Consider the following 23,072-nt stretch of genomic DNA (forward strand, 5'->3'; position numbering starts at 1 on the left):
ATTTCTGCTGGGACAAGAAAAATGTCAAGAGTTGTTTGATTTTTGAAGTATTTGTCCTTGCTGAGAGCTTTGTATTTGCTTAGAGGAGTATCCCAACTTGCAGTTAGCAGTTGTTAATCACATCGAAATGGAGGTGAAAAAAGAAGAATGCGATACACATTTTTAATTCTAAACTTTTTAATGAGGAGGAGCGGCACAGTTCAGGAAGCGTCTTTGCTAACTACTAGAAAATATTTAGATGTAATTTTGGCATTTTCAATTAAAAAAATCTCTGATTTTAAAAATATATTAAAAATATAGGAAAGATCTGGGAAATTGGACCTATCAATCTGTTATACTTTCTGCTGCTCACATTTCATACCTTTGTACTAATGATTCAGTCCTCCTCCAATCCATTTCTTTATCAAAGCAGTGTTTCCAGAGTGTTAAGAAGAAAATTCATGATCCTTAAAGCTCACACATCACAAACAATACCAAAGTTCACTACATTATGAAGATAAATATATTCCATGTGTAGATAAGAGCTGAACTATTGTTCCTGTAACAATTAATCATATAACCTGAAAAAGATTATTTTACTTCGTTCCATTTCTGAAATTAGGATTCTCTGGATGAGAAAAAAAAAGCCATAAAACACGTAATTCCCTGTGAGTTTTTATGCTGAAAACATTTTATATTAGACAAGACATGGTCAGTGTAGGCTGTAAAGCATTTTATTAACATCTGAAATACTTACACATGGGATATTTCATTTAATTAGTAAAAAAGTCAATACTTTTCCAATTCAATACTTCAAATTCTTCTTGTGTTTTTTTGCTTGTTTTTCAGGATAATATGGAGAAAATATTTTTATTAGGTTTTTAAAAGAGCCATGTTCAAAATTTAATGGGATGTGCTTTAGAGAATATTTTTGTTTGTGGGGGAAAAAAATATCAATTATTAGAAAACATTATCCTTTATTGAAGGAGCCATCCTCACAGTGCCTAGCTGTGTTTTACAATACAATCAAATACCATCTTTCCTAAACCACAGAAATTTCTAAAATACCTTTCTTCGATGAAATTGAAGGACTTGACAAAAGCAAGCACTTAGACACTTGATTTACGAATAAAAAGGGATGCCCAAAAAACCATGAACTTCCTGTCCAAAAAAATAGGATGAATTACCTTTCCTAGATAACTTTCAGTAACTTTTTCTGCTTTTTTTTGGAGCAGTAGTGATGAACTTCAACCTTGTATCTGATGTGACTGTTGTTTCTGGAGGCTTGTTAGTGCCAGAGAACACTTATTTTCTGCCTCAGAGAGAGAGCACAGATTTCTAAGAAATGAGGAACTTTTCGGGACTGATGAAACACTTCTATGAAGATATTTAGCAAGTCTCATGTATGATACCCAGAATGTTCAGACATCACATTTGGTCATGCTCACAACTCTCTTTGGAGCAGATTGGAAGTTTTCAAAATACATGGCATTCATTTTCAAAAAACATGAAAGTGGGAGGTAAATCTGACCACACTTCTTAAACCAGATTATTTAAAACTCAAGATGGTGTTCTTGTTTTATTAAAACCAGCAATGACAAAACATGTAAATATATTTGTTCAGGGAGCAGAATAAAGAAATACAGCTTCTAAAAACTGCCTGTCTAAATTTCCCAGGCTTTTTTTCTCACACAGTAGAGAATGGGATGAGAATGCCAAGAATGCTCAAGTCAGGGTATGCTTCCTTCCATCCAGGTACTCTCCTGTTAACCCCAAAGGGGAGTGTCAGGGGGCAGAACCAGGGGTGGACAGAACTGGGGTTGGATGAACCTTATTATAAAATCACAGAACCAGTGTTTGAAGGTGCACATCATGTGTATTATCTGGGCCTCAGGCCTGAGATTAAAGTACCTACTCTCTTTATTTTATCTTATACACTAAATTGGCCTGGAGTCTTTTTTCCCTGTGGTCTCTTAAGGCAACAGCAGTAATAATCACCTCAGGACTTTTTGCACAGAGAGTTTGTGGATCTGGTCATCACTGTGTACAGGCACTTGGTTTTCAGGAGATCAATAACAAACAAATTAATGTTTAGGGATGGGGAGATTTTCACGTATTTCCAATTAGCTGTTTTGTAGAAAATATCCAGTGGTGTAGTAATGAAGAATCCATTACTCCGAGTACTTCATATGCCTTATATGGAGGGGCATATTTATATGAGTATAAATCCAAGAACCCATCAGGGCTGTGCAGGGAAAGGAGATGCAAGCACTTTCCTGTAGGCTTTTATCCAGCATCATTCTGAAAGGTCTCAAGCCATGAAGCTCTGGTTACTTCCCCGTTGGTTACTTTCCAACAACTAATGCAGAAGGTTTTTTTCCTGATATTCTTTCTGAAAATTATTTTATATATGATTTGGTATAAGAAAAGTCACTCAGACAGGACGGTCTTTTCAGTGCTGACCTTGAAATAAAATCCCACATTGATTTGTACAGTGGGAAGAGTTTTATATGTGACAGACCAGAAGGATAGCATCCCTTTCTGAACAGAAATTCTGAATCCCTGTAACTGCTTTCCAACAAGTTCCCCTGCTATACCAAGCTATAGAACAAATAAATCTGGTTTTTTTATCTCAATTATTAGTCTCAGAATTGCTAAATACTTTACCTGGATAGCATTCAAAATTCAAAACAGACAGCTGAAAACAAGACTTGTTCTTTCATGACTCATAAGGTAGCCTGTCGTCCAGGTGATTCTGAGCACTACAAATGTAGAGATAGTGCTAATCATAGTTTTCATTAGTGAATCCTTTTTATTCCTACAAACACACACACACACACAAGTTATTAAATCTTTCTCTATACTATTTAATATCTTTTTGAGCTTTAAACTTTCTATTTATTCAGGACTGTATTGCAAAGATATGTTATTCAGGTGAGTTGAGAGCATATACTTCCCTATATTTGTCTGATGTATCATACAGAGAAGAAATCCAGAAAAATAAATGTAACCAAATTTATCAGACTAATTTGTACTTGGAGTATGCAGCTTGGTTGTATCTTTCTTTAACAAAAAAAAAAGGCAACAAGAAACATTGAAAATTAGCATTTTAGGTATTATAAGTTTTTTATAATGTTTGTAACTTCAATCCAAATGTGCATAATTTTCAATATAAGAATAAACCACCAGTGAAATTTGAATATCCAGTTTCTCTCAAGCCTGAAGAGACTCAGAGATAAGGTATTTCATTTTCTCCAATCACAAAAATTGTACATAAAGGAAAGAAGAAATGGTACTAAGTTTTGTTGAACAGATCAGTTCCATGGGACTTATAAAAATTAAAGCAGTTCCCTTTTAAATAATACAGTGTACACTGCGGAGTTTGTGACATACAGCCTGTGACAATACATGGAGTGTTGATGTAAAACAGAGCAAGTAAATCTTCTTCAAGGTGCTAGAGAACTGGCCTGGTGTTCAGCTGTGCTGGGAAAGTCATAATTCTCATTTGGCTGGACCCAGCTCTGCTCTTACTTTTGTGGATTTAAATTGGGATTTACTGTCATTGGAGTCAAGTGACACTGCAATCAAAAAATGGGGGCAAAAGCCTGAAATGTGTTCACTGATACACACTTGAACAAAATCTGACCTATTGCAATAATGGAATTAATTTTCTACCTGCTTAAAGTATACATTTCTTTAAAATAAAAGATTTTGTCAAAAATCTGAATTTGTGACAAGAAAGTCTGAGCTGGTGATAAGAGACTGAGAAATATATTTGCTGAAAGATATGAGGAGTCCTTTGCCATCTCACCTTGTCAAATTTTCATTCTTACATATCACAGAGGTACTGATCTTGATGAAGATCAAGATGTTAAACAGGGCTATGAGTGCCGCTGGCAAGAGGAATGACCACAACATCGGCTTTTGCACACTAAAATTCTGATTTTGGTCCAGTGGTGCAAGCCAGCAACTTTTAATATAAAGAGAGGTAATTTCAAAAGGTATGTTAGACACATTATTCAGGATACCAAAACAAAACAAAGTAATATTTCACTTTTCATCCTGGAAGACCTATTAGTGCTTTCTAGGTCTTGTTAATTGAGCTCTGAAAGGCAGCCATTCCTTGAGAAATGAGGCCTTTCCATCATGCTTCTCTTTCTCTGGGGAATGCAAAATGATATAACAAACTAAATACATAGACAAATATAATAAGGTTCAATATAACTATCCAAATAGATATCTGGCCACCATATGCAGGTTTATCTTTAGGGTATATTTTATAATAGAGCTAAAGAGTAGTAGGGGTCACCTAATGGACAAAGGTTGAAGCAAAACAGGGACAATTTCAGGAGGGGAGGGTTATTCTGTAATAATCTTTACCTCTGTACTTTTTAATTTGCAAATAATCTCAAGTTAGAAGTCCACACTCCCTAAATGAGTAGCATAACATGACCACCACCTGGAAGGTGGTTTTTTGTTTACACTTTTGAAAGAAGTCTACCTTTCTTCTGTGTCATCCACTGTCACCAAGGTACACTGGAAGCCTGATAGCCTGCTTTGGCATGCCAGCACTCAATTACCAATGCCAAAAACACAGGGGAAATGGGGATATAGTTATTTTGACCAGATTTCAAATAAATGTGAGGATTAAGTTTAAGTAGTTATACACTTAAATGAAGGTTTTGAACTTCAGTTAGGCTAAGAGTGTCTGCAGCTTGCATTTAAAGTCACAGGGGATCTTGCAGAAGGTTTCAAGAAAGTTGTAGATCCAGTAGCTTAAATCCTTAGTAAGGAGAAAATGTGTTTCCTTATAGTGAATGTCTAGCTTAAGTGAATAGTTTTATTTCTTTTAGGTACTCAGATATACAAAGTAGTATACCAACAATAAATCTAGAGTTAATAATAAGCCATCCCAAAAGGTGTGGAATAGCAAGTGTTGTAATAATATGTAAACTTACAATTTTTCCTGTCAGTAGATTTAAGCTTTTCCTCCTCTGTAAGTAACTCTGAGTGCTATTGCAACTACTATGGCAGGGATTCCTAATTAACGAAAGAGATTAGCAACTTATTGTTTCATTGCATTCCTTCCACACAAATAGTTTTCTTGCCTCCTAAATTCCATAGATTTTAAGAGCTGTGTTCCACCTGCCTTGCACTAAAGTAAATGGGGTTTCTGTAGCCTAGGGAAAAGGCAGGACTGATGGTGGTGAGCACTATTTTTCTGAGCACAGCTCATGTCCATGATGTGCTGACTTTTACCATTAAAGACCTTCAACAGAGTTTCCTGCAACAACACCAGTGGTGAAAGAGCAAACTCCTTGCTGTGCTGTGGCTGAATCCCTTATCACAGCTGTGCAATCCCACCCTCTGGTCAGCAGTGAGAAACTAATTTAAGAAAATTTTGCTCCAAGCACCATTACATTTCATACCAGATTGATGCAGAGCATAACTTTTACCCTCCAAGAAGCATGGCTATGCAGGTTTGCCTCCTCAATGCCTTTGCTTTGACACTTCTTGTCTTCCTCGTCTCCTGCCTGCCTGTTCACTAGGCAGCACATCTCATGGGAAGGAACCTCATTCACAAGTTTTTATCTGGGTAATAAACATGCTTCTTAAAGTCTGTTCCTTCTTCAGCCCTAACAGAGAACTTCCAGACTGCCAAGCATTTACTGTGCTCTCAAAGCAAATACACAAAGCAGTGAGTCAGAATCATCCTGTTTGGACATGTGTAACTAACTAGTCACGAGACACAGTGAAGAACCTAATGCTGTGCTCTCATGCAAATATACCTGGAGCACAGTGACACGTAGTCAGGCAACTTTCACTGGACATTTTCCAGCTTGTACATATAGTCCAAATTCTAAATGTTATAGAGGAATTGCCTCTGTAAATGCAAAACGTAATAATGAAACAATGAGGGTTGAAAACTGCTTGGTGGGAGCCATCAGGAACAACACACCACACGAGCTGAATACACAACATGGAAAAGGCAGGTGTTCCTGTGCACTGTATTACAAGAGTTTCTTGAAGGAAGCTGAGATTTTCACTTTTCATTGTGGGCATCTGTCTGCATTCTTCAGTTCTCCAAGTAGTTCCCTTTCAGCTTGCAGTGTTGCTACTAACTGCTGTACTGACTTTAGAATGTGTTGTTTGGTCATTAATAAATAATAGGCAACAAATAATGACAGTCACTCCTTGCTTTTGGATGTATTCAAGGCTCTGGCTGAAGTCACAAAGAACCTCAGAGATATCTAAATTAAGGGGTTTAGTCCATATATGCAATCACTGTATTTGAAACATTTTTTTACTTAGTTAGCAGAAATAGATTGTTTAATGCCTTGATTACTGTGAAAATTTCTCCTGCAACAGCAGACCTGTGCTGCTGTGCCAGTGACCAAGCTATTGGTTTCAGTGCTGTATCAGGACAATGAAAAAAATTCAGTTTATACCAGTAGTGTGAGCAGTAACAGGAGATTATTAAATCACATGGCACTAAACCAGAGAGAGACACTGATTCTGGTTGCCCTCTGCTGATCCCCTATCTTTACAACTTTCCCTGACTGCACTCTGTACCGTAAAAGTTGCAATATATACAACTTTAAATCTTACCCCATCCAATAACTGACATGGTTACAAGGAAATGTCCAGGCAGCGGCTTCGTGGCTCTAAGCAACAATAAGTACAATTGTGCAGAATTGAGTGCTGTCAACGTAAATGTTGCCAAGAAAAAATAGCACAGTAGGACAGCCACAGCTGTACACCAGGAGTCTGTGGGAGGATCTACCGTGTCAGAAGTGAGTAAGGTGTTAGTGGTGTTATCATAAGGAAGGTATTGCTGGTGGTAGCTGGTAGTATCACTGCTGTAATTCCTGGCATTATGGTTTTCAATTCCAGAGGTGAAGATGATGTTAAAAATGAGCATTAAAAGCAGAGACTCGCTAACATCCATGTTACAGATGACTTTCGAGTTTTCCTATTGGTAGGAATATATTTAGGAGAAAAAAGTAGAGCAAAATAAGAAAAATTGTAAAATATTTCCTCATTTCTATTTATACTAAAAGCATAAATATGCTATGTTAAAGTACAGCCTTTAACATAGACAGAAACCAAAACAATAACTTTTTTTCAAAACAGTATCATCATTACTTTCAGCCAACTTACCAAATCCATCAGCCTTGTCTGATTTCAACTAGAACAGAGAATACCCAGCAACTTTGAGGACTGGGCCTTGTCTAAAAGCAGTTTGGGATGCATTTTCATTTTTCCACTCTGCTCTTTTTGGAATCCTTTTCTTCAGTGTTAAGAAGTGAAGTAGCATAAAACACATATTTCCCAAACATTCTCCAAAGTGCAAAGAGAGTAATAAACCTCCACTTCCAAACTTCCTATCACAGAATCAATTAGGTTGGAAAAGACCTCTGACATCATCGAGTCCAACCTGTGACCCAACATCACCACGTCAACTAGACCATGACACTAAGTGCCACATCCAATCTTACTTGAACACCTCCAGGGACAGTGACTCCACCACCTCCCTGGGCATTATATATATATAATTATATAGTGTGTGTATAATTGTAATTATATATTATATAATTATATATAATTAAGATTATAATTAAATAACTGTATATAATGTATATAAATATATATTATTATAAACAAGTGCATTTAAGAGGCAGAGTCTGGAAGCTCCTACAGTCTTAAAAACATTGACCTTGATGGAATTGCTTAAATCTACATTAGTACAAGTAGGATGAGAAACATGCATTCATCTCTAATAACTAAAGCTCTGTTGGCATGACTTTGCTCCTTGTTCAAAGGGGAATCACGTGACACCATTAATCACAGGCACATCCATTAAGGAAATTTGTCGCAATCGTATTTGTATTACGTCACTCACAATTAAACAGTAGCACAAGCAGTTACTGGCTAGAAGAAAGATAATTGTTTAGAAATTGTAATACAAGGGTACAAGGGAGGTCAAGCTGGTGGTGGAATGCTGTTACACGTTTTTAAAGCACAGTATTGAGTGAGATAGTGAACTGAAAAGCTCAAAGTGTATCCACTAACTATATACAGAGCAATGTATTGTAACTTAGTGTAAAATACTTGCAGTTTTACATCTTCCCTCTTACCTAGTGAATATTTGAAACGAAATGGTAGTAATCAGGCCAGCCATGGACAAATCAAGACCAATATAAGAAATATACTCCAAAGGCTTTGTGTATTTATATTTGATCTGAAAGGCCTAGAAAACAAATTGTATCAGTTATGTCAGATGAGAAGAGATACATTTCTTTCTGAAGTTTGTGTTTCTAGTTGCACATAAAACCAAAAATGGTTTAGTAAAGTTATGTCTGTTGCTAGCCACTGCCAAAATTTTCAGATCACAAAAAATTATTCTGGACTTCGAAACAAGAGAAGCTTTTGAAGAAAGCCAAAAAGAGTTTTAACAGTGTAAATCAAATATTTAGCAAAATAGCAGATTAAATTATTCATAGAAAAATGCAAGGTGACACAAACTGGAAGAAACAGCTTTAACTTTTCATACTGGTGAACATTCTGAATTTTGGTGTCTCGGTCTAAGGTAAGATGTTACAAATAATTATTAACTGAAACCAGTCTTTGTATATTGACAATAAAGCAGCAAGTAAATGTAAATGTATTCAGTGGAACATACTCTTGCATTTGCATAAACAGATGGCAATCTTCTCTAGAATGCAGTCACTTTGTGCCATAAGGACATGCATAAGATAAAGGGAAATATAGAAGCAAGTAAATAGTACAACTATGGAAATGCTATTTTATGAAGACAGAGTAAAAAGAAACTCTGAAATCCTGGCCCTGCTGAAGTTAGTGACCACAGACATCTGATTTTATCCAGGGTGTGTTTTGTTTAGAAAAGCTGAAATAAATACTGAAAGGATAACAAATGTCAGAGACAGACAGTCATTCCTAAATAGTCTTGTTAGTACAAGAGAGCAGTGTATAAAACTTAATGATAGTAGGCTTACTATTTACAGAGCAATTGCTTTTTATAAGCATATAAGCAAAGGAAGTAGGTAATGCTAAATCCTTTGAGTTATTTACCCAGCACAAGGCAGTGCCACAGCTAGCTCAGATTCCAGGCTACTCTACTGTTTGTCTGGGGCCACCTTAGACTTTAAACATATATCCTTACTTAACAATCAGCTGCAGCAATAGGGATGCGGAGCCAGGACTTGCCAATACACTTGGCTCTCCAGCAGCTTGGGCACAGCTTGCATGTCACAATTTGCAGATCTGCCACAGGTCAGAAGCAAGTACATGGGGGCATCTTAAATTCCTGTGCCTTCTAGCCCAGCGTGTCTATCCCCCTATATATCAGCGTGCTGGTCTTATAGTTAAAAACAACCAAACAGATGAAAAAAAAAACAAAAGATACTCTTCCCATTAAAAAGACTACAATGTACTACCATCTGGACAGCAAAATTAGTCGTGTGATTATACCTGCATCTCAAGAACTGGTCTCTTCCTTTTGCACAGCCGGCAGTGCTCCAGTCATTGACAGAGTAGTCCCAAAAGACACAGGCATGATCACGCAGCTGCAGTTCAGATATGTTGTACTATGGACTGGGATTGCAAGGAGAAAAAGTGGCTACAGAAACATGAAGAGATAGGCACTAGCAAAGACCGTGTACTGACAATGATTTGATTTTAAAAGGGGAGCTGACAGCTACTAAGAGATGCATGTGTTTCCAGTAAACCTTATGAAAGATATCAATAACAGCATAATTTTGCATTTTGAGCTTACTTTATGTGCCTTTCTCAGCCAAAATTGCCAGTGAAGTCACCCATTTCTGTGAATTATTAAGGTAACTCGGATTCAGATTCCCATTGACTGAGCATTAAACAACTGGGTTTTTTGGCAAATGGACAGTCACATAGAGCATTTCCTGCAAGAAAGCAGTAACATCTGGAAACAATCCATGTTGGACAAAGTCAAACCAAATCACACAATGGTTTTAACTGGAAGCCGGAGTTAAAAGACATTATGAAAGATAAACACCCTCCACATTGGTATGTATATTGGGCCATGCCAGTTTTGTTGAATTTTCTTGTTTTCCAAAGTTTTGGTAGTCTCCTGGAGGAAAAAACTGTCCTTCAGGGACCTGGTTTTTTTCATTCTTGATATAAGACTAATGTACCCTAGGGCAAATCTACTCTGGTATACCTGTAACTTTTTATGGAATAGTGTTTTGCTTACAAACATCCTAGATTAGCAGTACTGAGTTGGTAATATCAGCTGTTAAACACAGAAGTTGAAAAATGTTTTCTATGCCACATTTTCTAAACACCCTTCATTTATGTCACCTATACATCCCACAAACTCTGTCAATTGCTTATTGCCACAGGGCACTGTGCCAAAAAAAAAAAAACAAAAACACCCAAACCTCTGCTGGAGTATCTTTCCATAAGTCCTGAAGACACGTAGTAGGGCTGGTTCAAAATGAACATGGCATTTTGTACAGAGGTTTACCTTGGGACCAAAGGCTATTCCAACACTGTTCACTATTTCGCCATCAATGTCGCCAGAGATGATTTGTTTAGACAAACTATTGCAACTCTGATAAATCCTTGACTGGATGAGTTTGTAGTTTTGATACAGGACAAATCCAACACTTCTGTTGTGTGATGAACCTTCGCAAGGCAAAGAGAAAAGCAGGTACAGATAACAGATATCAGAGAAGCTGGTGCTTTCAAAGAAGCCCACACTATGCTGTTTCACACATTCAGAATTTACGGGAAATTTTTGTTTATATATTTAATTAAAATTTGTATGAGTAGCACAGAAGAGCTGCTTTCCCATGAACCTCAAGAGACATCTTCAATTTTTGCTGAGGTGGAGTGTGAAAATAATGAAAACCCTTCTCTTAATATCATTTCTGGAGAAAAATACTGCTAAGTTAGGAAAATAATATCCTAAATCCCAATATATACACACACTTCAAATGGCAAGGCTTTTAATAATACTAAATGAGAAATAGTCACACCAGGGACATTTACAGTTAGTGGGAAGTTAGAGGATAAGTTAGAGGAAGTTAGAGGCTGGCTGGACTTTTGCCTTCAGATCCAACTTTTGGACTCTGTTTCTTTTGCACACTTCTAGCAAATTGGAGTTCATCTAAATGATCTAAATTACTAGTCTTAATTGTTGCTTAAGTGAGGGGGCAAAAATCCCGGATTATATAATGGATTTTTTTATTGATTTTATACTTGAATTAAGATCAAGAGAGACTGATTTGATCTCTCTCTGATCTGATCATCAAGTGAGTCTAATGTAGCTTTATATCTACAAAAAGATGCACTTAATATTGAAGGAATATGTTGGGGAGGTTTTAAGACAAGCTGTGCTTTCAATTTAGCTGTCTTGAGGGAAGTGTTATGGTATTATGATAAAGGCTTTAATTACATGATCACAATGTTTTTCCACAGGATTGTTGTCTGAAACAGTGAACAGAATGTACAATGACCAGGTAATGAGCTATTCAGTGATTTTTTTATTGTCGATGCTGGGAGTGTGAGGCTACCTGATTTATCTCTTCAAGTCTTTTCTAACCCTGCTGAGAGGACTGAATTATTAATTTCCCTGCAGGCTTGTATTCAAATGATATTCAGCATTGTGATGTCTAAGTGCTCCATTAACTTTGCCTTCATTATACTCTTGTGCTGTGATGTCTCAGTGTTGCTGACACTACACTGAGAGACTGAGGACAAGTCTGCTGGTTTCAGATGCCCAGTCTGAAACTCTTGTGATGTCATAGAAATGCACGTTTGAAGCTCAGCTGCCCCACACCCCCAGCTTCTGAAGCAAATGAAGCAGAGGAACTATAACTTTTGTTTTTTCTTTCTTGGTCAGCACCAATTTATCCTCTGAGCCCTGCAAATAGTAAGTAGTGGACATCTGAAAATATCCCAAGTGCCTGTGCCATTAATGGCTAATCCAATTTGCAGGTACCAGGATGTGTATGTCCTGGCTGACACCTGACAGTAGTAGTAATTTTAGTTGAAATGGTTGATGTCTTCTGATTTCAGGCAAAGTAAGTGTGTATTAGTTCTTGATGTTTGTAGAGGTATGGTCAAAGATTCATTACACTCTCAATTTTAGAAAACAAAACAAATGAAGAAGTCCCAAACACTGAAAGCATTCAGGCCATTATGCGTACATATGCATTCATCTATAAATAAAATTATCCAGCTCATTTGACATGTGCATTTCTTGTACCACCATATGGCATCAGTAAGCATAAAAACCAACTTGTAATTACTTATATTGGCTGAGGGATTTTTCCCCAAAGGAGATTTTTAGTGAATATTCATTCAAAAATTTCCCAGGTACCATTTTCAAAAGGAGAAAGAATTTACTGTTACTTAAAATGTTGGACAGTATCTGAACTTCATTACTGAGGTCACAAAGAAGTCCAGGAACATTTTCCTGTATTTCTAGTTTTGTTGACTGGCACTTTCCCAGTGCTGTATCTGCAACAATCAGCAGTATATGCATTAGGATTTATGTTTCAAACTGCTGTGTCCAGGTAAATCCAACAAAGGACTTACTTCTCTGTGCCAAAAAGGGAATCATAGAGGAGCTTAATTTCAGTGGAGCAAACTGGACTGCAACATTGGGCTGTGAGATGTTGCCAGTCAAAGAAAATTCCTCCACTGTTTTTGTGAGGCTGCATCAAAAAAATGAGTGGGATAAAAGCTACCATTTTTTGTTAATGTACAGCTCCATGTTCAGTTTCCGAGCTTCCTCCCTGATTTGGTTCTCCAGTGGGAAGTGCTCCTCATTTCCTATCCCCATGCTTTCTCCAAAACAGAAGAATCCAGCAGTGTTTATATTGGTGTAAATTGGAAATTGCATATTGGAGTTGAATGCTAAAAATATTTTGTCTTGTTCATAAACCACTTTCATCCTGAAACAGAAGGGAAAATGCAGTCTACTGCATCTAAAGGAAATGGCAAGAGCTAAAGTTACCTTGATGTAACATTGACAAGATTATTGTGGATGAATTCTCTTTCACTGGCATCCAAGAGTTGACTCACTGTAACCATTACTGCCACAGATACCAGAGACAAGCAGAAAAAAAGGCAATATTCAAAAGCAATTGAAATAAATCACCCCATGTACTACACGGCAGGCAAGGTAAGAAACTTAACAAGCATTGCTTGAAAGTACACATAGTAGAGTAAAAAAGTATGGGAAGCCATTTAAGAGAACACAAGCTTTGTGCCAATGGGTTCATAAATGCCATGCTTTTATTAATTTAGATTGTTAGGATTAAATTATTAGCTTAAACATCAAATGACGCTCATATTCTAATTTCAAAGATATGCAAATCTAAACTGATAGGAAACAAATTTACACTCAACCCTGAGAACTGACCCAGCAGTGATTCCACAAGTATGCGCTCAAGACCACTTAAATAACTCTGTTAAATAGCAAAATTAATGCATTTGTTTGTCGTGTTAGGTGTGGTTGAGAGGAAGGACGGTATCTTTTCTGCTGGTGGGAGTACAGAATTGATATCCCAGATAGTAAGCCACAAAGCCACACAAGTCTTATATTAGTCCTAAGAAGTTTCACCTGAAAGTCTTCTGAAGCATTTAGCTTTTCCATAATCTGCACTGCGACATTTGCAGCAGCAGTGAAGTTTTGTGTGGTCAGTTGGTCTGGCATGGAGGTGAGGATGTGAGTGTTACTGGCAATAGCTGAAACCTTGCTGGGGCCTGCATTTCCTGTGAGGAAAATGCCATTCAACAGAAAGAGAATGGGAAAAGGAACAAGAGTCACCACTTTTACAACATTCTCCCACAAAATAAAACCATACAAGTAATTGGTGGTCTAAAATGTTTATGTTCATTTCAAGTATGTAGTGTTTACAAATTCTCCCTAGAGAATGATTTAATGAATTCAAAGAGTAGCTTGTGTTGGAAGGGACCCCTGGAGGTCCCCTAGCCCAGCAGGGGTGGATGAGATGAATCTGCTCAGAGGCTCACTTTGAATACCAACAACCTCCCTTAGAAAATGTTTGTTTGACCAGTGTCAAGGGGAAAAATTTTCTCTTACCTAATTGGAATTTCCCATATTGCCACTTGTCTCTGTGGCCACTCATCCTAAAACTGCACACCTTGAAGAACAACCTGGCCCCATTGTTCTCCACAACTTGCCATGAGGTAACTGCAGACAGCAGCAGGACCTCTCCTTTGTCTTGAGATCATTGAGATTCTGAGTCTGTGAACTTCTGTACACCTTTCACTATTCCTTAAATAACCAGAATAGGATTTTTTTGAAAAGCCATCAGAAGAACTTGAGAAATGTCATCTGGAGCAATCATGCCTCTCAACGCAGTGTTTGTAACCTGCACTGAGGACGTTATTCTAAATTCAGTATGTTATATATAGTGTCACCTTGGAATAAATGTAGAAAAAAACCCAAATAAAATATTCTGGTGCTGGAGGTACTAATAAGAATTGCTATAAGTACTGGCTAGGTCCAGTTTTAGTTAGCACTTAGTGGGTAGAGCGTAAATGTCTAGAGCATCTCAAGAGTCTAAACACAGAAAAGATGAGGCATTAGCTATATGATATATGAAGGTAGATAACAATAAGATTTAAAGAGACAGAAAATCTGCTAATCATCAGGCCAAATAATCTGTTTCCTAATCCTGTCAGTAAATAGTTTAATTGAATAGCTTCAGTAACTGAATTCTTCTCAAATTGTTTATGTTGGGAAGCTATCAAGATTAATTCAATCATGTAGTTTTGATGCGTTTGTAAAGCTTGGAATGGTTGAAAATAAAGGTAAATGTGTTGCATGGGTAGGAAGGAAATTTGCACTTATAGTTACTGCAGATTATATTGTTTGACTTGAAAACATCTGCAATATGCATCACAAACAAACAGTGCATCATGAACGCCTGTTTTCACTGTTCTGACTTTTAGCATGACCTTTGACTCAAAGTAAATATTTCTGTTTAAAAGGAATCAATCCTTTCAAACCTTGCCTCTGGGTCACTGGCATGAACACCTCCCATTCCCTAGCTCCCCACGCGGCCCTCAGCTCACTAGATGGCAGCCCGACATTATGGCTCCCAGTAAAACCCCATATTACTGGTGGCAGAAGAATAACCTTATGTTGTAACTTACTGGCATTAGAAATAGCTACTGCTAATATTATGTATTAGTTTGAACCATTTAGTGAAGGCTATGTACTGCAAGAAATGTAATATTGAGCTTGAGGGTCTCCCAGCAAAGGATCAAAGCAGGTGAAGCATTGGGTTGAAGGTACAGTAGTCAAGCAAAAATACACAAAGAAAGGGACTTCTTTTACTTAAAGGGATTGTAACTGAGGGGGAAGGGGGTATTTTTTTTTTCCAACTGGGACTAGTGATAAGGAAATGAAACACAGAAGCAGAAGAAGAGAAGCAGTCACTGTAATATGCTTAGTCATGTTCAGCTCTCCGTGTTTTGCAGATGTAGCAGAGCTAAATCTTTGAACAAGGCTTAGGGGCTTATGGATTTATGGATTTTATGTAAGGCATTCATACAAGAGAGTTTAAATTTGAATTCTTGAAGGACAGAAATGTTCTATCCATGTTCAGCTGATCATAGAGCTGAATGGAAAGGCTTCACTCTTAATCCATCTGAACGTGTTGGTGTCAGTATCACTCTCATGCCAGTCTCCTCCAAATCCCTTGCACGTTCTTACAGACTTGGCATCCTGAGTCAGCATCGCCTCCATTCGGAGGCAATTGCTATGAATTGGGAACCTAACTGAGGAAATTGCAGGCCAGTTAAAAAATATGGAATGGGATGCTGTGTTCAGACAAACCCAAGCAAAATAAAATAATCACCATTGGAAATTCAGGCCATTTGCATGCCAAGAATGCCACTGAAAAAGGCTTTGGTCAATTATTTTGCTTTCTGCTAAGTCTTAAGAAACATAACATATATATTTCTTGCCTCAATTTCCTATCCCCCCTCTTTTTTGTCCCCTGGGATGATGAAGAATCTCAGACACTCTTTAAATAGTAATTTAATATTACCTGTGATACTAAGGAGTCCAGATTTTCATTACAATTCAGATTTTGGTGAGGCTTTAAAGTAGGATTTTTCCCTTCTCTGGAGCACATCTGGATTGCTATTGAAGCATTATCTGTAATTTTGTAAAAGCGGGAAGAAACACATTTAGTACAGAAGCACTCGCACATGCACATGACCTCGTTGGGAATTAAAACTGTACTGTGGGTGTGACACCCTATCCAGTGTTATTTTCTGCTTGCTTGTGAAAATTTGTCTCTCAATGTTACAAGTGACCATCAATTATTTAACTAGTTGTTGTTCTCTTTAGAATATGTGTTTTACATTCATATACACAATCATGTCAGAGTGGCTGACATTCTTTATGTTGAAATCAGACAGGTTTAGTTATGCTAGAGCTGCAGAAACACCTTTTAAGTGGGAGACATCAGCATCAGCACTGAAATATCAGAAAGAGATTTTACCATGTCTTGAAAAGCATAATTTATATGTTATGAAAGAAATGCAAAGGGCACATGGAACAGCCATGCAACACTTACTCCTCTACAAGGTCTGAGAAAGCTGAGACAGTTCATGGAACCACAGTTGATGTAAAGCATCCTGAATCCTAATGCTAAATAGTAGGATACAAACACGTTGTTTTTCTATCAAAAGACTCTATCTGCTCTATCAGGAGCCGATACTAACTGACCCTCAGCCCAGCCCCAGACAGGCATGGATCTGACTCAGCCTGTGTACCTTAAATTCTCTGCATTTGGGATAGAAAGCTATGTGGAAAAGCTCATGTTCCTGCTGCCTAAGCTATGCAATTCTGGCTTGAAACACAGACTTTGCATCTTGTCTAATAATCCAACATTTTTCACAGCCTTTACATTCACTTTTAGGAACTAGAAGCAAAAGGAAAGAAATGCTTACCATTCACAGCATCGGGTTCACATTTTTCTTTGGAAAGAATAAAATAAGTAAATTACCCACTATGATCAGTTCAAAAGTAAGGGGTTTTATATTGCTTTCAGAAATGTTCACTGCACTGGTACTGTCGTCACAAAAATTAACTGCACAGAGAGAAAAAATAACATATATCCAGATGAAATATTTCTAGCACAAGGATCAGTTTTCAAAAATTAGGGAGTGTTGAGACAATAGAAGCTCATTGAATCTTTTGCCCTAAATTAAATAAAAGCAGTTGGGTAAATCCTGTCTAAACCCAAGCTGCTAAGCTACCACAAGTGATATTTATGAAGTCAGTGAAATCTTAAAAGCCCATCCTCTTTGCCATCTCTCCTATTTTCACTGCTTTGGTCCTCAAAAATTTATAAAATATTATAAAGTTTCACTTTCAGTGTCTTGATACCCAGGCAGAAAGCAAATTTGGTAACCTACTTCCACAGAACACAGCAGGTGGCAAAGATACACGTTTGCTTCAAATGGGGCTTGGACAATTGATGGGGAACAGTTGTCTGGTGACTCTGAACCATGATGGGACAGTTAAGCTTCTGGTTCAGGAAGTTACTGTCCTGCTGGCTGCTGGAATGGGACAGAATGACCACCCCAAGCCCTACACCTTGTCTAAGCACACAGTACTGGCTACATTTAAAGGCAGGATGATGTGCTCAGTCAGACCCACGGCCTGCCCCAGTACAGCAGCCTATTACAATCTCAAGTCATACCATACTGCTGTAACGGAGCACAAATTTAAAACTACAAACACTTGGAGAAAATATTGCAGCACACAGGCAGAAAATTTTTGCTTCATCTTACAACTTGCAACATCTTGGTTTCACTAATTTTTGCTGATTCAGACCATATTTCAGCTGACTGTGTCCCATTAGCAGGACTGACTCAAAGAAGCATATTTATGGCCAGGGTCCTGAGGGGGGCTTAAGACACCTGGAGTGTTCTCCATATTCTGGCACAGGCTTTTTTGCTAACTCAAATAACTTTCTATATTATTTTCTGTAGGGTCTCAGTTTCCCTGTAATACAATGATACTTTCCTTCTACAGAAATTATTATGAACAATAAGGATGCATGACACTGCAAAGATGAGGTCTGCCTTATAGCACCATATCTGACCCTTGCTTGCCAGAAGGTGGTTAGCAGGACAAGGTGTCAAAAATGTGGGGTGGAAGAAACTTCTGGAGGACATCTAGGCCAAACAGAGGCTTCACATCCTCATGTTGCAGTGTTGCAGTGACATGTTGCAGTGACACGCTACCTTTTTAAACCAAAACATTTCTCTTCATACTCAATCTCAGCCATCCCAAACTGTAGTTTATGACTGTTGCCTCTTGCTTTCCTTCGGGTGTTACTGAGAAGGATTGGTCTTGGCAACTCCTGTTCAGCTGAAGATTGCTTTTAGCTCTGCCCTCAGCCTTCTCTTCAGCACAGTGAACAAGCCCAGCTCTCTCAAGTGCTCCCTGCGTGCCACATGTCTGAGGCCCCTCACTGTCCTCAGCACGTCCTGTTGGACCCTCTCCAGCTTCCCTACGTCTGGTTAATCTGTGTTACAGGTGGCAAAATGAAACACTCATTTCCCAGTGATGCCTCACCAGTGCCAGGAAGGGGAGAATAATACTGTCTGTCAACCTGTCTACCTCCACATAACATAGCTGCTCTTCTGCCTTGGCAATGAACCACGTGCTCTTGGCTCGTACTGAACTTGGCATCCATCATCACTCCCAGGTAGCTTCCAGCAGGCCTGCTCCTCAGCCAGCAAATTCCTGGTCTGTACCAATGCACAGTCCAATGCACAGAGATCAGCACTTATTCTTGTTGAACACTGTGAGCTTTCTGCTGGAGTGATCTTCAGGTTTCTCAAGTTCTTTTGCATCAAAGCTCCAGCCATGCCCCAGTCTCAGCCATAGCCTCTATCCACCCACCAGAATGTATGATGATTTTTATTCTGTCTTTTGGCAGAAATAGTAAGTTTTGTTCAAAGTAGTCATTGCCACGCTGCTGCAGCTTCAGGAAACAAAAAAGCACAGTCTAAGCAATATCAGGGAAATGGCAAATCTTACAAATTTCTGAATATATTGTGGTATTTGTTGTGTTCATCAAGCTCTGAAAATGTTAAGGTTTTTTAAAAGAGACTGGAAATCTTGAATGGTTAGGGGATATTCTGCAGCAGAAATTTCAGTAGGGAAGGGATTGGTGGACCTCAGGCTCTGAAAGATGGATTCAGCATCTGGGGTATCTCCAGAGACCTCACAGTCAATCTCACCTGGTCTTTAAATGAAGAATGGAGTTGGAGTCCCTTCCAATAATGTTCACAGTGGATATTGCCCACCTGTGCCCTGGCTGCAGTGTATGCTTTGGAAATAATGCAGAAAACTGGAGTTGAGGACTGCCATTTGATCTGACATTTTAATGCCTGTGTTTGGAGATCCTGACAAGCTGAGTAAAGCCAGAAAACTCAAAAGTAAATAGCGCTGCCAGGAACATGTGCCATTGTATATTTGTAATGTTCTCACTGAAGTAAAAAGATTGCCTAACTTCCTACTCTTTAATGGCATTCGTAGAACTGGAAGATTATTGCAAACTATAGGGGCTGTGCCACGTGGTGGTGGTAATTCTGTCCTTGGCACACATTGTTCAGCTTTTGCTCATGTTGTTGCTATGTAGCAATTGTGTTTCAGACTGTCTCAGCTACATTGCAGCCAGATGTGTGTTATGATAGTGGAATAACATCTAAATGTCGCTAGGTAATGTCCGTATTAGCCATCAGCTTTTAAAAACACATTGGCTCTCCACTGGAAATCTTACAGAAAACTCCTCCAGCAATTGAGATCTGGGTCACTCAGCTAAGCAGCTGTGGAGAACATCTGTCTCTGTGGGAGCTGGTGCCTGGTTGGGCAGTGTTGCCCCACTGCTCAGCAGCACTGTCTCACTTGCCAGGCACAGGCACATGGCACATGGGGCCATATGGCATAGGACTGACACTGCTTTGGATTGGGAGCCCGGGAACCCACAGGATACAGGGGAAGCTGCAGCACAGCTCCAAGCCTCTGTCTTGCTCGGTGAGCACCTACCCAAAACAGCCAGGGAGACAGCTGGGTAATCTGGCACAGAGGATCCCAAAACCGGGAAGGCTGCCCTGAAAACACCTGAGCCCTGGGCTGCCTGCTGAGGAGCAGCAGCAGATGGCTGGGGCAGCCTCAGGTGGGAGCAGTGGTGGCAGTGCTTCCACGGCTGGGCTGGGGGCAGGGGTCTGGCTTTGGCACTGTTAGTCATGGGCTTCAAAGGAGTGTAAGGAAAGGGAAAGGTGAAAAGGAAGACAGGGCTGACACTTCTGTGAAAGAAGCAGAACAGAAAAGCAGGTAGATGTGGGGTAAAAAGCCCTGTGTTTACCCCTGGAGGTGCAGACACAGCTGCCATGAGGCCCATGCAGCAAAGGACAGGCGACAGCAAAAGGCATCAGCCTTATCTTTGCCTTCCCCAAAAGAGGCTCTCTGTAACAAGGTGACACTTGGAGGATCTGTTAATCCTAGTTGAAGCTGTGCCACAATTTAGTGCTTCCTGGTAACTTTTCTTAGCCTACTATTCAAGGTCTCATGTAGCCTTTTTTTTTTCAGAGAGAAATCTGTGTCCTTCCTGAACATAAATTCCTGAGATGACTAATGCAGTCACATCTACTACACACACAGTAAAACTCATCGGGCTACAGTAATTGTGGCATTAGCTTAAAATCACAGGGTTCTCCTGGCTTTATTTTAAGATTCAGAGAACATCTTCTTTGCCTTTGTCTTTTAAATTTTGTGGACGTTATTCATCTCAAGAATCCCATTGATTTTTGACCATATATATTTCTAAACTGAAACTAAACAATTCTTGCATAATACTATGTCACCATGAGTTCATTGTTGATGCTAATACTTGTGGTTAAAGTCTGAATAAAGAAACACTATCACTAGGCACAGCAAGCAATGCATCGGAGAGGCAAGGAAGTGTTCTCCAGCCCTGAATTAGCTGCAGTTGAAATCCATTTCCTACCAGCTCGTTTGCTTGCAGTTGTGTAGATGTTAAGCATAAGCAGAGGTATCCCCATGCTACACTGAGAGTTAACTCCCATCTCATCTGTGTTTAGCTCCATCAAGTCAAACAAAGCTCTGAGCATATACTTATATTAGCAAAGGTAGATTATTAATGACGTATGTTAAATAATCGCTGTTTACTTTTGTGTCCCTTCTTGGGCTTGGGTATGTTCAATCCCTACAAACATCTGATAAATCTCTCGAAGTAAATATAACCTAATATATCTTCATATAAACTTTTCTTTAGGTTTCTTGGTCTCAAATCATATCTGACTCTCTGCTGGACAAGCAGCCAGGAGTATTGGATTCTTTCTATGAATTTGAATACAGGTCCATGCAAAATTTTATGTCGCAGAAATAGAGTGAGTATTTTGCTAAGAGGAAACACTGACCAGCTTTTTGCTCCAAGTTTGCACATGGAAGTGTTTTACAAAGGTGCATTGACCTGATTTTCAGATATAGAATATGCAAATCTCTGATATTCTTTTAATAAACTTTTCTGTAATGCAAGTCACAATGAAAACATGAACAGGTGCTGTACAACATGTCTTGCTTATATGCATGCAAACATATAAGCATATGCAAAGTGAAATATTTCCACTTTAAAATGCAATTACTAGGCTAGATAGAAGTTTATTTTTGTCTTTTTAAAAATAAATCAAATTTCTACCAGAAGAGTGAGAAAATTTCAAGACATTTCTCAAAGTTATATCAGAGGATTCATGATCAGTGTACAGATGTTACAAGGAAAACACTCCTGAGATTGCTTGTCATCCTGTTCTGTTTTACAACAGCATACAGAATTTGGGGTACCTCATTAAATATCAGTGTAAGAAGAAAAATGTTTACACCTGAGAAGCATGCAACATAGATAATAATGTTTGTCAGCAATTATGTTTAAATATTTAAGGAAAGAGTTCAAATGGGGTAGAATTATGTTTCTTATCTGCTTTAAACCTGAGGAGCTCCCAAATACACAATGCCCAAAGGATCACAGTCACTACACAACAGGTAATTCCAACAAACATTCTGTCCCAGTGGATGGAAGGCATGTTGTGGAGCAGACTGTGTGCTATGCTATGAAAAGGTACTATACATTCATAATCTTGTGATGGATAAACCATGAACTGCTTGTCTACTGATAAAACTTTGACCTTTTCCATTCTACCTAGGAAAAAAGTTTTGGCATGTGTGTGTATTACCTCCCGGGAACTGACTTAGACCAGGCCTGCATATACTGTGGGGAGGGGTGTTGTGTGGCAGAGGATGAAATCGAGCCAGGCACTGTTTCTCTGTTTCTGGAGCTAGCACACAGGGATTAGTCCCTTTTGGCCTCAGTTCATTTGCTAGCCCAGCCATAACCACCAGGCTCTGCAGCAAGGTGGCCATGCGGGATCCAGGGAGGATGCTGTGGGAAGGTCTCTCCTCTGCAAAAATGTTCCTCTTGGTGCTGAAAGGAGGTGCAAATGCTCTCTGTGTTAGGACTGCCCCAGGTCAGGCACTTGACACACACTTTCAGGACAGTATACGGCACTTCCATTCTACATAATTTGAACAGGCAGTGCAGAGCCTTGTTGCATCCCCTCTGTGCACTTCCAGCACTATATATGGTCTCTCAGCAGGCAGTGGCACAACTGGGAAAAAAATCTGCACGGCACACCTGGGAATAAAATCTGTGTCTTCTGATTCATCCAGAAGAGAGCGGGGAAGCAAAAGAAAATGGGTAAAAGGCAAAATAAAATGTGAAGGGGCAAGAAAAGTTATACCACCAGAGCTGCCAAAATCAGCATCTTTTTCTGCATACTAGTGTGTATCCTGCTGACAAATTCAAAGCTAAGAGATGATATCACAGTCCAAGTGAAGAAGAAAATAGAGTTATTTTAAGAATGAGTTGGAATAAACACTGTCTTTTTTGTCATCAGCAATCAGTGGATTAATTCCCCATGTGTGAGTAGGGACAGTACCTTGTTTTTAC

General features: G+C 38.8%; 1 protein-coding gene across 1 annotated transcript; it reads right to left on the reverse strand.

Annotated features, from left to right (window-relative positions):
- Nucleotides 1-2,469: 2,469 nt before the first annotated feature.
- ADGRG7 (adhesion G protein-coupled receptor G7) lies at nucleotides 2,470-22,149 on the reverse strand. The gene is given in 17 exon segments (XM_027653351.1): nucleotides 2,470-2,797; nucleotides 3,791-3,949; nucleotides 4,938-5,019; nucleotides 6,589-6,903; nucleotides 6,906-6,952; nucleotides 8,118-8,230; nucleotides 9,438-9,587; nucleotides 10,502-10,662; nucleotides 12,388-12,501; nucleotides 12,580-12,698; nucleotides 13,001-13,093; nucleotides 13,611-13,867; nucleotides 16,071-16,180; nucleotides 16,981-17,023; nucleotides 17,026-17,120; nucleotides 18,617-18,792; nucleotides 22,055-22,149. Coding segments are annotated over 17 exon segments (2,262 nt in total). The 3' UTR covers nucleotides 2,470-2,664.
- Between the last annotated feature and the right edge of the window lie 923 nt (nucleotides 22,150-23,072).

Source organism: Corapipo altera, unplaced genomic scaffold (genome assembly GCF_003945725.1).
Source record: "Corapipo altera isolate COAL_440 unplaced genomic scaffold, ASM394572v1 61, whole genome shotgun sequence".
NCBI lineage: Eukaryota > Metazoa > Chordata > Aves > Passeriformes > Pipridae > Corapipo > Corapipo altera.